Here is a 14,833-nt window from a genome sequence, read left to right as displayed (position 1 = left end):
TTTATTTCATCTATATTGTTTCGGCTCTATTGGCCCTTTCTTTGTATCTTTTCGAGACCCCCTCAGTCTTCGTTTCTTCAATGAATTTATCTTTACCATTAAAAAAAAGTGTGTTTTTGTCTAGATTAACAGTACAATAGAAGGAACTTTGAAGAAAAAATGTAAAGAATAATTTCCAAAGGTTTTCAAGAGAGTGAATCTTGCTTTTGGAATCTCACATATTTGAATTTCCCAAGTGGAAATCCATACACCTCTTTTAAATGGGTGGTTTCTAATCTATTTATAGAGTATTATGCGTCTTTTCCCTTTGAAAGACACCTCTTCAAGGTACCTTTTTAGTTTAGTGTCTTTTGCCTTTGAGAAATATCCTTTCAAGGCACTTTTTAAGATTGGAATGAAAGCTTACCATTAGATTGCGCCCATTCGCAATTCTACTGTCCATATTATTCCTAGAGTGACTATTCCTACGAAGCACTTTTCACCTCTTTTAAATACAACCCACTTTACAAACAAAATGCACTTTTCTTTTGGTAAAACCTTTTTTTTTTGAAAAGGGCTCAAATGTAGTTTTGGTAAAACCTTTTTAAAAATACTCAAAACAGTAATGTACTTCTAAAGGCACATATTCTAAGCAATATAATAGTACATGGTGGAAAGCAACATTTTACAATATGAAAGGCCTACAAAAATCACTTTAACTTTTCTTATCAGAACCCTAACAATGCGGGTGAATCAAGCGGCTGCGATCACCCGATCAAAGTGTGGTCAATTGTGATCCAAGGGACCTGATCACATCCATGTCACTTTTAAACTTAGCACACGTGACCCCAAAAAGTGACTTTGAAAGGAGCATACGTGACCCCAAAAGTGACTTTGAAAAGAGGGGTTCTTAGCATTTTGGAAGTATTAGGACTTTAGGAGGCATGGCATGATAGATCATAGATGGGACTGATATTACAACTATGGTTCGAGTAATTTTAGTCCTATGTGTGATACATATGTCATTAGAGGTGCATAAGAAGCTTCATATGGTCCAACCAACATGAGGTTGATAAAAACCCCTACTCTTTCCTCAATATTTGTTTTCTTCTTTCCTTTTTCTTTTCGGTTTTCATTTCTTTTACTTCTCAATCTTGTCATTTATGATTCATTAAGGGGCCATTTGGATACGCGGATTTTAGAATCTAGGTTTTAGTTTGACAAAAGTGTAAAAGAGGGTTCATGATCAAGTTGTTGTATGTTGTCCTGATAGCGTTTCTTGGATTTTAAGTAAGAAACCTAGGTTTTAGAAATCTCTCCCCCATCCTGAGATTTTTAAAACCTGGACACATGGGACGATCTTTTGCTCTCTTGCTGTCGAAAATAAGGGCGAGAAATCATAAAACGACTGCTGGTTTCTTTCTTCTCTTGTCTTCCATCTACAATTTTGAGGAAATTCAAGATTCTAAAATACGCATATCCAAACGGCTACTAAGATTGATGGAATCTGAGATGTATCTAGACAAGGGTTCTAGCACTTAATATTTTAAAATTAGGGTGTGTTCGACAACCGTTCTCCTCATAGCCCTTTTCAGTTTTTGTGTGGGGAGAATGAGAAGAGCAGAAAAAATCAAGGGTTTTGCTAACGATGACAGTTGTTAAACCCAAAAATAAAATAGATTGAGTTTGGCAAACCTGACCCACAAAGCTCATTTCTCCAAATCACTACATAAGATGAGTGAGAAGGAGATTTCTAGGGGTGTTCGTTCGGTTAAAACCGAACCGAATAGACCGAAATTTGATAACCGAAATAATTTCGGTTATCAAATTTCGATAACCGAAACCAAACCGAAATTTCTAAAAACCGAACCGATTAAAAATTCAGTTATTCAGGTATAGCCGAATAACCGAATAGTGGGAGAAAAACAGAGAAAAGACAAAATCTCAGTTTGGATCGGAGGGCTAGGATCATCCTCTCGAAATGATTTTTTGAGCACAACCTAATTAAGTTGTGATCAATCACATGGACGGTTTTGATCATCCTACGGAGTGCCCATATAGCACTTTTGTTTTTGAAAAAATAATGATTTTTATCATATTTTCGGTTAATCTGTTAACCGAATTTTTTTTGAGATAATCAAATCCGAAACCGAATTTCCAAAAAAAAAAAAAGTAGAAACTGAACCAAAACGGAGAAAAACGGAACCGTTATAACCGAATAATGAACACCCCTAGATATTCCCATCCGTTTTTTGGGAGTCATGCAATGCTTCGGGTGATTCTCATTCTCCCAATAATTTTTGCACCACTCATCTATTTACGTGGAAAGCATTTAGTTCACTTTAATGATAATTCCATCTGGCCATGGGAACTACAAAAGTAGAATTCTTTCTCAAAAAGAAGAGATTTGCAACTTGCAACCGACCATCCAGAAGGCATATGGCAGACCGGCTGTTGCATGACAGAGCAGCCACACAGGCTCACTTTTCAACAAACTTTGTCATAGGCTCATTTTTCAACAGATTTTGTCTTATTGATTTAATTCATCTGAGGTGGATGCTCTCATACAACGGACTGTCCGCGAAATGCCTTCTGCGAGGGTCCCTAGCAAACCCCCAAAAAGAATCAACGTCGGTGCCAAACATCTTGCAATGTGGACCCTTCATAGCATTTTTTTGTATAATAAGTCTCATATTATGGGTAGCCCAACATGTCCAATCTGTTCAATGTTAAATTGTAAAACAAGTAAACAACTACTGTTTTTTTTTTTTTTTCGAAATGTGATGAATAGAAGAGTCTAGTGATAATAATAATCTACATAAAAGGATTCAAACCCAAAAAAAGGTAAAATAATGATTCAATTTAGCATAGGGCAAAAGACAAAGTAATTACATTTTGAATTCAATGAGTACTTACTCCATAGGAAGACAATGGCTCCAAGTGATAAAAAACAAGTAAAAATTTGCCACAGCAGTTATGTGTTTTGTCTTTAAATTCCTGCTACCGGATGACTGCTATATGCATTTGAAGTTTTCCTTTTAAAAATATATAGGGCGCGGATATTTTCAACTCTCCTGCAGTACGCATTCACCCCCCTTTTAAAGCGATTTGACGTCAAAAAGAGTTGAAGTTGCCCGCTGTTCACGTTATAAGGGGGCGAATGCGTACTGCAGGGGTGAAAATATCATCTCCCAAAATATATTATTCAAAAATGGAAAAAGTTTTGAATATGAAAAGATTTTCGTCTTCGTCTAATTTAATATGGCAAATGGAAAAAAGGTTCATCTCCCTGTAATCTAATCTGGCAAAAGTTTCTCAAACTGACTTTGAGTCTGTTTGGTTGCACGGCATAGACTAGTGGCTCAGAGAATAGTGGTATAAGTAGTCAATATGGAGGAGAAAAGCATATTAGATTTGCCTAGAACTTACCTTTTGGAGAATATTGGCAAGTAGTATTTGGTTGTTAACCTCGTAGAGTAGTGGTAGGGGTGTCATCAGCAATGGCGAGAGAGCATCATTCCCAATAAATCCAAGAAAAATTCCACCTTTTTTGTGGTTTTGAGCTTGGATATTAGAGGAAGGGGACAAGGATCATACATCACCAGACATGCAATGATTAACTAGACACACCCCTGGAGTCTCCAGGAATTTCAATACACTATATTCGCAATCAAACATGAAGTTTTGCTAATGTGACACCCAAATGACAAGACAAACCCCTAAGCCAAGCCATCTCTCTCACCACTTGAGAAAGTAACTTCTGATGGAACAATAATTAATGGTTTTCAAACATGACCTAAAGTATCAATTTTTGTGAGATGATGACCAGAGAAAATATCAATTGAAAGTTTTTGATTTGTCAGTCATTATAGACGGCACTGACAAAGATCAATGGCAGAGGCAGAAGGGAGAAAAAAAAACTCAAGAAAAGCTTGCCAAATTCAGGGCTGCAAAACTAAGTAGAATCTCTTGTTTTGTAAAGAAGGCAGATCACAGCATGATCAGCCATTGCCATATAAACATCACTCTAAAAGCATGCACTTTTGCTAGGAATCGGTGGTAAGAAGCCCGGTTCACCCTCAAAAATAATATAAATTCCTTTCTTTCCGAATAACCAAGCCCACACCAAAAGGAACAATAGACCAAAAGTTAATCGCTAAAATGCAAGAAAGTACATCTCAATCATGATATCTAGGCTAAGAAAATGACTAAATTAGAAGAGAAATATGTACTTAGAAATCGCAATTATCTACAATCTTATATACAGTTAACCTCTGCAACTGTAAGCTGCAGAATTCTGAAACCATTATACCGCCCGATCAAGAAGTTTTAGAGACAGGCACATGGTTTATCCAAATATACATATAATCAAATAATCAAATACAACAAGATATGTTACAGGCTAGTAACCTAACCAAGTGGATGGTATTACTTGAAACTTGTGTTTTGCATATGCCAACACATCATAGTAATCAGCGAGATCGAAACAATCACGGAAGTCTGTGAAGAGCTTCTCAAATATCCGCCATTGGACTGCGTATGATCTTGAGTATGGGTATGGAAGGAAAACCTAAGAGAAATGAAATATTGAATATTGTACTTTTGTAATAAGACGACACTACAAATACAGTGTAAGATGATAATGCTTACATCTCTCTCTTGCGCGAGATGTTTGAGCAATAGAAAAGTGTGTTCATTTTCTTCTAAATTGTTGATAACAGCTAGCCAGATCTGTGTAGCAAGCTCATGAGCTATATCTCTTGATTTTCCACATGCAATGAACTGATCTGTTTGAAGAAGACAAGGGTCTCAAATTAATCCATGTAATTACATGAATAACATTTTACAGAAAAAGAAAATCCCACCATATTTAACAGAAGAGAACCATAATAAACATTCCAATCCATAATAAGCAAAGCGAGCAAATTAAAACGAGATTAGAGCCTAAGACCTTCAAAAGTTTTTTCCATTCTATTCCAAAAAGAGATTACTTCATTATAACTGTACCAATCCTTCGGTTTCCACATGAATTAAGGCCTCACATGTTTGGAAGAACCCTAGTTAACATTATTTGGTGCCCCAATAATGATGGGAAGTTTTCTATTAAATCTGCTTGGAATTTGTTAGGGAACAATCACTGTACTCATACCTAGTTTAAGAGTTTATGGAACAAAAACAAAGATTGGCATTTTCATATGGAAACTTAATAAAGTTGTGCCTGTCGATGACCGCATTAAGGACAAAAATATTCAGATTGCTTCCAAATATAAATTTTGTAATAAAGGTGATTATGAAAATCTGAAACACCTCTTTATAGAAAGTGATTTGGCTAGCAATCTTAGGAATTTCTTTTCTTGAATTTTTAACATCAATTTGATCCCTAGCCAATCTATTAATAACCCAATACAATCATGGCATGAAAAAATTAAGATAGGCAATTCAACATTTAATAATATTGTTAAACTTGCTCCATCCATCATTATTTGGGAAATCTTGCTTGAAAGAAATAAAAGAAGGATGGGAAACCAAATGATCCAAGCTAACCAGATCAAAAATAAAATCATATTATAGCTTAGTAAACTAAGTGATAATGATAAAACAACCTCCAAATGCAACTTCATGGAAAGGTTATCGCTGGAGCAGATAAAAATTAAAATAAATGACTCCATCCAGAAAATCTTCTTTGGTTTACTGGAGAAGACCTGGTGGCAACATCCTGGAGCAAATGTAGATGGTGTGGTAAGAGGCAACCCTGGTAATGATGGAGGTGTCATCAAAGATCATAAGAGCAAGTTAATATTTGCTTTCTCTCACTTGCAACGAGCATACTAATATGTTGATTGAAGCAAGAGCTATGAGAGATGGGCTCTGCTAGAGTGTGACTCTTGGTATTAAAAGAATATGGAATGAATCTGATATCCTGGTCCTAGTAAATATCATTAAGGTAATAACAGATCCCCATGGCGTATTAATTATATATTAAAAGAAATAAGGAAAAAAATTATCTGCTATGGAATTTGTTATCACTGTATCTGCAGGGAAGGTAACTTGTTGCAGACAATTTGACAAAGTATGCTTGCGACACCAGCACAAATTCAGTCTTTTGGGATCTGGCTAGCCTAGCCTAACAAAGGATTCTAGAGGAGCTCATAGATGCAACCAACTGTGTATTCCTTATATTTGCAATAAGCAATGTTGTTTCTTTTTGGGTGAAAGCAGATTCACTGTAATATTTTTCTGGTATTATGATGGGTTAGAGGTAAGGTTTGATGTCCTCCCCTTGTATCTTTCATCCTTATTAATAAAATTTAAGGTACTGCCACGGGTTCCAACTTCCATGATAAACTCTAGGTTAAAAAAAACTTGTGGATATTAAATACCATCAAAGTGAAGACATAACCTTTCTTTCTATCAACCACCAAATACTTTCCATTAGAATCCGAAAATTTTCATAACCATATTAACTAGTGAAAAAGATAAACGAGAAAAAGCACGCACGCACACACACTCTAGTATGTCCCGCTTGACAGACATATCAGCATCCTATCCAACTTTTTAGCCAAAAATACTCTAATTCATTATGCTTTTGTAAACTAAGAGATATGGGCAAAATCATCATTTCCTATCCATTTCTCATCTTCGTCATCACATTCCCGAGCAGCCATTATCTTCCTCATTTTCTCCTCCCCACAACAATATCTTTGTTCTCTTTTCCCCTCAGTGACTATGTTGTATATGATCGTTCACGGCTATGAGAGACATTGAAATTTAAGTGGGTTTTCTCATTAATGAAGAGACATAAATGGGCTTGAGGGAGAGAACTTTCTGAAATTTAAGGGATTTTCGTCTTAAATAAAGAGATGGAGAACTTTATGAAATTTTAATTGTTTATCTTTAATGGAGGCAAAGACATAGTGTGGGAAATCGTAAATGGGATTTTCTTTGGAAGAGAGAGATGTTTATGTGCACGGATGTTTATTTAGTGGCAGAGGATCTCAAGAAAATTGATTTGCTCTCATCTCCATTCCCACGCCGAAACTCCTTTCCATTGTTCACATTCTAAACCCTAGCATCTCTCATCCATCCCTCCAATCATAACTATCGCCAATCACATTGTTGCTGGAATCTTGAGTGGCAATTGTTGACAAAGAATCTCCTCTTCCCTCCCATCACTGGAAACAGCTTCCCCGTGTGTGGCTAGAGTTCGACGACCCATGTACTGAACCTTGCCTCCTCCCTTCCACACCCAAAATAACAGGATCTGAGCAGCAAAACTACCATGTCAGACATCCTTTCTACATTCTTCAAGGTATCAATGTCTCATGCATGCAAGTTATCTTCTCACATCCAAACGTCATGGGAGTTTATCCCTAATCTTTAGTGGAAGTTCTCCACATTGGTTAAAGGGTTCCCTGATCTCCAAAGTTGCGAGTTAACCATTGCCTCAGCATCCCTCACCAGTGGTAAGTCACAAGAGCTTCATGGGGGACGATCACCATCACCTGAGCTAGACCACTCACTCCACCCAAATGGTCGATGCATATCCAGAACACTCTTTGAGTTTAAGGATCTTTCCTTGCACCTAAAAGGCTCCTCCAAAGGGATTTTCCCTAGAACTCATTGCTGTCTAAGGCACAATAATCTCCAGTTGTGTTTGCAATCATGGAATTGATAATGATGGCTCAAAACAAACCCTCTTCGGAGGAAGAAAATAATGATGAAATTCTACCAAAAAGGAAGAATAAGGTCATGCCAGGCTTATCATGGATGAAAACTAAAGCCATCAATCTCAGCGTTGAAGTTCAACTTAAAGGAGTTCGAATCCGAAAAGCCTCATTCTCAAAGGAACGTGAGGAAATGATAAACCAGCTAAGGGATTTCTAAGATGTTATTCCAAACACTAGGGGTATGGTTAGAGGAAATTGAGACAAGAAAGATTTGGACACCAAATTTACCAAATAACTCAGCAAAAAAGATATTTTGCCAAGTAGAACTAATGGGACCAATTACTTTGAGCTAAGACTGCGAGTCTTCTCGGTTCAACAGGAACAGATTCGTACATATTTAGGGAAACGCCATAACGTTTGGCTTCAAAATCGGTAATCAAGTTCAACAGGAACAATGTCACGAGCTCCAGTTCAGAAGAGAGAATGGTCACATTGTGCATGGATGTCTGGATCAAATACCTCATGAAAATGATGAAGAAATCATCAGAGTTATCAAGAGTCTTTTCCAATCAAATCATACCTATATGTTGAAGAATGAGCCATCAAATGTACAAGATGTCAATCGAGATTTCCGCTAGTACCATATGTGCGGGATAAAAGCAGTCTTGATTGATAAAATCTTAAAATCCAGATATTTTCAAAACTTGATTGAAGGCACATCAAGTTTTACAAGGATCTTATACCATGAAAGGATTGATATGAGAGGAATGCCAAGCAGGTGTCTCAATACAAGGGATTACTCAAAATCAACCTGATGGAGCAAGTCATGCTTGGAAAAGCCGTCAGACTCCAAGGATAAAAAAAGAGAGAAAAACACAAAGCCAATGAAGTTTGATCAATTCAAAGAAACTCTATACCAGAATACTGGAAGGCCATCTTCGGCCGAAAGAAACCTCATAAAAATAAAAACCTGAATTGAAAAATCCATTGCAAACCCAATTTGAGCGTGACAGTTTGAAGATAGCAAAGTTGGTCCTCGATGAATTCCTCTCCTTCACTAAGCTATTACATGAATCGGTCCTGGGATGTGGAAATCCTCGCCGATAAATTTTGAAAACATGTTACTCTGCTTGGGGAAAATCATCAAGGTAAACTAACCTTGAGAAAAATGAAAGCTTTTAACCATGATGGTGCTTTTCTAACCATTCACTTATATTTTGAAAAGCTTTAAAAGGTCCAACAGATAGGTGGGTCACATGAGACTTCTCACCACACTATCCGTCGGAGAAAAGAGACTAGAACCCCAAGCTTGGAATTTCTCACTGGTCATCTCACAAGAAATGATTGGATAATCAATTTTCAGAGATAGGTCGAACTCCTGGATTGGGAGTTTCTCACTGACCATCCCTCAAGACATGATTGAATAAAATTGAGATGGGTCTGACTCCCAAGTTGGAAGTTTCTCACCGACCGTTTCTCAGAAAGGAATGATCTCATCAGTGGAAAAGATTTGACCGTTAGAAGGATCCCTGGTGGGGATTTCTCACTACACTAACCATCTAGAAGAGGTAGGATTTAACTGAATTTGATTAAATAATTGGAATTCACGGGACTCTTTCACCCCAATTGCTTTAAGAATGGTTTGAATTGACAGTTAGACGTACCTGTGACAATGTATCACTGTCGGAGAGGAATCAATAGTTAGATGGAATTGTGGCAAGGCAGCTATCTATTGGGAAGAGGAACCAGACCCACCGGCTATCCCTCAAAAGAAATAATAGTTAGATGGGCATGTGGCAAGGCATCTCACCATACTAACAATTAGAAAGGAATCAATAGTTAGACGGAACTGCGGCAATGTATCTAACTATTGAGAACAACACAATTGGACTTTACAGGACACCCCTCCAATTGTATTCGAGATTGAATTGATAGCTAAATTGACTCAAGTTGACCTAGAGCTTGAAAGATCATGTTTCATAGGATTTGGAATTGAATTTTAACTTCGATCGTTTTGTCAAAGCTGGGAGCTGCCTGATCGGCTGAAGATGAGCTTTTCTAATCAAACAACTTATCTACTGTAAATTCTGGTTTTTGGTTACCTTTGAATTGGTCTCGGGTATGCCCGTGCCAATTCGCCTTAATATTTTGTATTGCAAGCTAGGACTCCTGGTCCCGATTGCTATCTGAATATTAATGAAATGTGTCACTTTTCAAAAAATATATACATATTTTAGGTTGAGATCGATGATTTTGTGCTGCTTTTTAGACTCCTTGTGCCAGTATTCCTATTTTAGGATGTAAGTCATTTGATTTCCATTGTTCCTTTTCCACACTCGGGATCTGTACTCAAGCATACGAAAAGGATAGCAAATTGAGGCTGGGTCTTCCTTGGTTCAAGATATGAGACAGCACTCTACTTGTTTAGGAATTTGGACGACAAATAGGGCTATATAGCCATGGAAACTGGATGGGCGATGTCCCTGTCTAGAATTTGGATAAGCTGAGATTTAAAGAAGATGATTGTTGAGAGATGATTTGTAACCCTTTTCTTCTGCCATGGTGAAGTCTTGAAGATTTTCTCTGAATCTTCATTTAAGCTTGCAATGCATCACATACGCATGCCCCTGGTCGAAGAACCTTTTAGGCAGATGTCAAAAATGAGCTGTCTTTAACACATCGGATCCCTTGATCTGAGGAAAGTTTCTCATTCATTTTCTTGAATAGCCCTGACTTTTGCCTAGACCACCCTTTCGAAATCTAGCGGGCTGATGACCCTAATTTTTGCCTAAACCGCCCTTTCGGGTTTTCAGTTTAGCGGGTCTTTTTTTTCTTCTCTTTTTTCTTCAGATACTACAAGCCATCAGATTTGACCGATAATGTGGGTGATTCCCTTTCCGCAAGAGTCCTTGACACATTCTCCCTGACCTGGGAAAGTGAACCCTTGCCTCCCTGCGAGAGACCAAGTCAGCTATAGGAGATATTATTGGAAGACACTTGACGAGAGAATGTCTCTGATTTTGAACTTGGAAGACTTGTAGACAAAACTTGAGAAACTAGATAGGCCATGAAGGATTGACCTTTACTTGAGAATTGAGTGCAGGTACTTTTTAAAGGAGACTTCTGAAAGTTGGAATTGAGTGCAAGAACTCTATAAAGGAGACTTCTGAAAGTTGGAGAGATTTTACACTTTAAAACAACTATGAAATGATAATGGTAGCTCATTATTAATGTGTTGAATGTGGTTGTTTAGCTTTCATGGATTCAACTTAACCATAGTTTCAACACTTCCATTCTTCTCTTGGGAGTGACGAAAAAGATACACCATCCGCATCATTGGATTGCTCAGTCCTAATGCCCCTAGTCTAAGGGTTTCATCGATGCATCATCCGACAAATAGAGTTGTATCAGAGTAGCCGCCCTTTCTCTCAAAACATCTTTGATGTCACTTGAAGTTGTAGAAGATTGCCTTAGCTTTTATCCAAATTTCTTGGGATTGACCTTAGCTTTTACCCAAGTTGCTCTCTTTTCTGAGCATGAATTAACCTTAGCCATTTTTGCTTAACAGGTCTATCATTTTCCTTCTCATTTTCTTCCTCATGAATTTAGGTATACAAGCCAATAGTCTTCTCTTTATCCTAGCACATCACGCAGGTATTCCCCAAAGAGCATGGATCAATACTGAATCAACTGCCCTTGTGTACGCCAAAATGTCGATGTATCTCCTTTGAGATCAAGAGTAGACCAAACATAATCCAAGGGGAAGATGCCCCTAGTCTTCAGGATGTCAGAAGAAGTTGCCTTAGACTACTATGATTCAAGGGCTTCGGGATGCCCGGAGGTTTCTTGTCAACTTGAATGTTTTGCCTTGAATGTTTCACCAAACGTGTCTTTGTGGATCGTCAATTCCAATTGACCAAATCGCCCTTTTGGGTCTTAGATTTGGCGGACCGCTTGCCCTAACTTTTGCCTAGGTCACTTTTCCATATTTCCAACCTAGCAGGTTAGCACCCTAACTTTTGCCTGAGCTGCCTTTACGGGCTTTTAGCTCAGCGGGTGAATGACCCTAATTTTTGCCTAGGTTGCCCTTACAGGTTTTCGACCTAGCGAGTCTTCAGACTTCAAAGTTTTTTTTCTGCTATGAACCTTAGCCTTGTATACCGGAAGTACTTTTCTGGTAGGTTAGGGTTCCAAAAGAAAGGACCTAGGTTTGCTTTGCAAAATTCCGACCATACCCAGACAACCAAGCTCCCTACGTACCCCCGTAAAGTTGGGATCAGGTCGAACGTAGTTCAGGGAAATGCTTCTTGTTTGTGGGTTTTGAAAAGAATGATTTATGTTATAAAATTTTCAAAACTAGCTTTCTTTTCTATTCCCCAAAACGGTGAAAATGTTTTTGAAATTGTTCGGTGAGGATTTCCACATCCCAAGGCCCGATTCATTTTATCAGTGAGGATTTCCACATCCTAAGACCTAATTCATTCAGCAGCTTAACGAAGAGGAGGAATTCCTCAAGGACCCGCTCTGCTGTCTTCATGCTTTGAATCAAAATTTTCAAAATCCAGTGGTCAGTGAGGAATTTCCGACTCGGGGATCTAACCCGTCTAATTCTCCTAGCAGTACGAGGGCAAGGAGGGAGTTCTCAAGGATCTGCTTGGCTGCTTGTTTTCAAAATCAATGATTGGAGAGAGATTTCCGTTGTAGGACCCAATCTCTCTACTTCTTCCTCAGCAACTAGTTTGGAGAGAAGTCTTTTAAGGACCCATCTAGTTGTTGTTTGATTTTTAATATTTTAAGGTTGTTTTAACTTTTAAGTGTCAACGAGAGATTTCCGCTTGATGACCTGACAACAAGAGTTCTTGAAGAGGTACCAATCCCTAGGATTCGAGAAACTTGCACCCTATTGTCAGTCCTCCTTGTCAAAATGTTGTTGTCTCTTTTGCTTTGCCATTCATATGCTTCGCATCCTCTGTCAAAGAGGGGCATCTGTAGACACCCCATTTTTGCTAAGATCTGATGGTAGTTTGGCACGATGATAGTCCCGATGATGAATCCATGTCTGGGGGGATAATACGTATCCTTGTGATATTGTATCTCCATAGAACAGGGAAGTTTCAGCACTCTCTGGCTAGCAGAATTATGGTCTATTGTAGGCACTAAAAGTGGAAAATTCCTAGCTCATACGTTTTTTATCCAGAAAATACCCCCAAACTCGGTACAAATTTGACCAAACCAAGATTGCAATTATAGACCTGAGCTTTCATACCTGTGATCCTTGAGATTGAGCTAAGAAACCAGTGTAAACTGCTAATTTCGAAGCCTTGAAAAAGAAGTACCAAAATTTGTTTCAAAATTTACAAAAATCCAATTCATACGAAAAAACCCAGTTTGTACGAAATCAACATGTACGGAAATTTAGTTCGTACGAAACCAAAACTTACCCAAACCCCCAAACTGGATTTTCGTTTTGTTTGCAGTTTGGGTGCATACCCGGTACGCACCCAAAGAGTACCCACACCCGATACGCACCTGATACAGGTGTGTGGGCCTCCGGAGAGTACCCGTACTTCTTAGGCGGGAATTTTCCCTCTCATTTGTGCCTATGAATAGGCCCTAGTTCTGTATATTTAGGGAGGAGAAATCCACTTTCAAAATTCTCCAAATCTTGGGATATTCCTTCCCTTGTGAGAAAGAGAGAGGAAGATCTCACCGGAGCCAACCGAAATTCTTGCCGGAGGAATTCCAGAGGAAGATCAAGGTTCTAAATGCCTTTTCCGATCTCCTCTGTCGAATTCTCAGCCAAGATCACCGGAGATGATAGTTGACGGACTGGAGCGCCGCCACTTAGATCACCGTAATTCGCTAAGATTGCCGGAATTTCTCCAACACAGGTTTTCATACATTGTTTTCTTTTGAATTCTTAGCATAGTTTAGCCTAGATTAGGGGAAAACAAAGTAGATCTAGTTTTTCAGTTTTCAAGCATGAGATCTACTGTTTTCTTTGCATTACAGAGAATTCTCATATAAGATCATGAGAATTAAGGAGATTCTTCCATAATTCCCATAGATCTATAAGAGAATTCAATGTAATTCAAAATTTTAAGAGATCCGTTAGGTAATTCAGTAGCGATTAGGTTCTAAAGAACCCCTGAAATCACTGCTAGGGATCTCAGAAATTCCAGAGAATTGTGCAAAATTCTGGAAATCTGGAATTTTGTATGAATTAATTTGGAATTTGCGTACGTTTAATTTCGTACGAATTTGAATTTCCTGTGAATTTTCGAAATCCAAATCTGAATTTCAAAATGTACTAAAAAACGTACGAAAATATAAAAACGTACAAAAATTCAAGAAACGTACGAAATCCAGAAAATAGTCTTCTGATCTGAGATTTTCAGAAATTTTGAATCTGAGACTCCTCTAATTAGCAGATCTGATGTACAAGACAAGGATTTCCTGGGCGTAGATGTTGCCTAACATCTTCCATCCACGTAACTTGTCAAGACTTAGAGATTTGGTTAGATCTTAGCCTATAATCATAGTCAATCAAAGGTCCTAGGCTTATTCTTAGGTGGCGTCTTGACCCTACACCCACGAACATAGACCCCCTTCCTCAACTTTCTTAATAAAATCCGAATGCCTCGACACTCCACGCTCAAATTTTTCATGAATATATATATATGAGAATAGAGTTCCTGAGGTTAACCTCATATAAGCTTATATGAGGTGGCGCTCACAAAACATATGGCGCCCATTTTGGTTGGATGATCCAAAGCATTCATTTGCAAGGCCCTATCATAGATAGGGTGTGTACCAAAAATCAGCTCCATTAGATCATCCTAACCCCTCCAAAAGTGGAGGAAAAATGGGCAGATTTGTGGGCAAAAAGTGTCTATCCATTTTGCCCTCCACTTTTGGATGGGTTAGGATGATCCAATGGAGCTAATTTTTGTTACGCACCCTATCTATGCTGGGGCATTTCAAATGAATGCTTTGGATCATCCTAACAAAGTGCCCCCTTACGTTTTGTGAGCGCCACCTCATATAAGCTATATGAGGTCAACCTCAGGAACCCTTCTCTCTCTCTCTCTCTCTCTCTATATATATATATATATATATATATATATATATATATATATAAATTATTAACTTTTTATTTTTTATTTTATTTAATAAAAATTACCGAA

At 38.1% G+C, this 14,833-nt stretch overlaps 1 protein-coding gene across 2 annotated transcripts in view; it reads right to left on the bottom strand.

Moving 5' to 3' along the window:
- Nucleotides 1-4,188: 4,188 nt before the first annotated feature.
- Nucleotides 4,189-14,833, bottom strand: part of LOC143856582 (uncharacterized) — a 37,951-nt gene continuing 27,306 nt past the window's right edge. For both annotated transcript variants that reach the window (XM_077366848.1, XM_077366849.1), the window contains 2 exons: nucleotides 4,630-4,766; nucleotides 4,189-4,549 (listed from right to left, as the gene is read on the bottom strand). In XM_077366848.1, the coding sequence (XP_077222963.1) occupies nucleotides 4,382-4,549; nucleotides 4,630-4,766 (305 nt within the window). In that variant the 3' untranslated portion in view covers nucleotides 4,189-4,381. The remainder of the gene's footprint in view (nucleotides 4,550-4,629; nucleotides 4,767-14,833) is intronic.

The sequence above is a fragment of the Tasmannia lanceolata genome, unplaced genomic scaffold (assembly GCF_043159265.1).
Source record: "Tasmannia lanceolata isolate RefF3 unplaced genomic scaffold, GAP_Taslan_0.1 ptg000023l, whole genome shotgun sequence".
In the NCBI taxonomy this organism is placed as follows: domain Eukaryota; kingdom Viridiplantae; phylum Streptophyta; class Magnoliopsida; order Canellales; family Winteraceae; genus Tasmannia; species Tasmannia lanceolata.
This window is presented reverse-complemented; position numbering and strand designations above follow the sequence as displayed.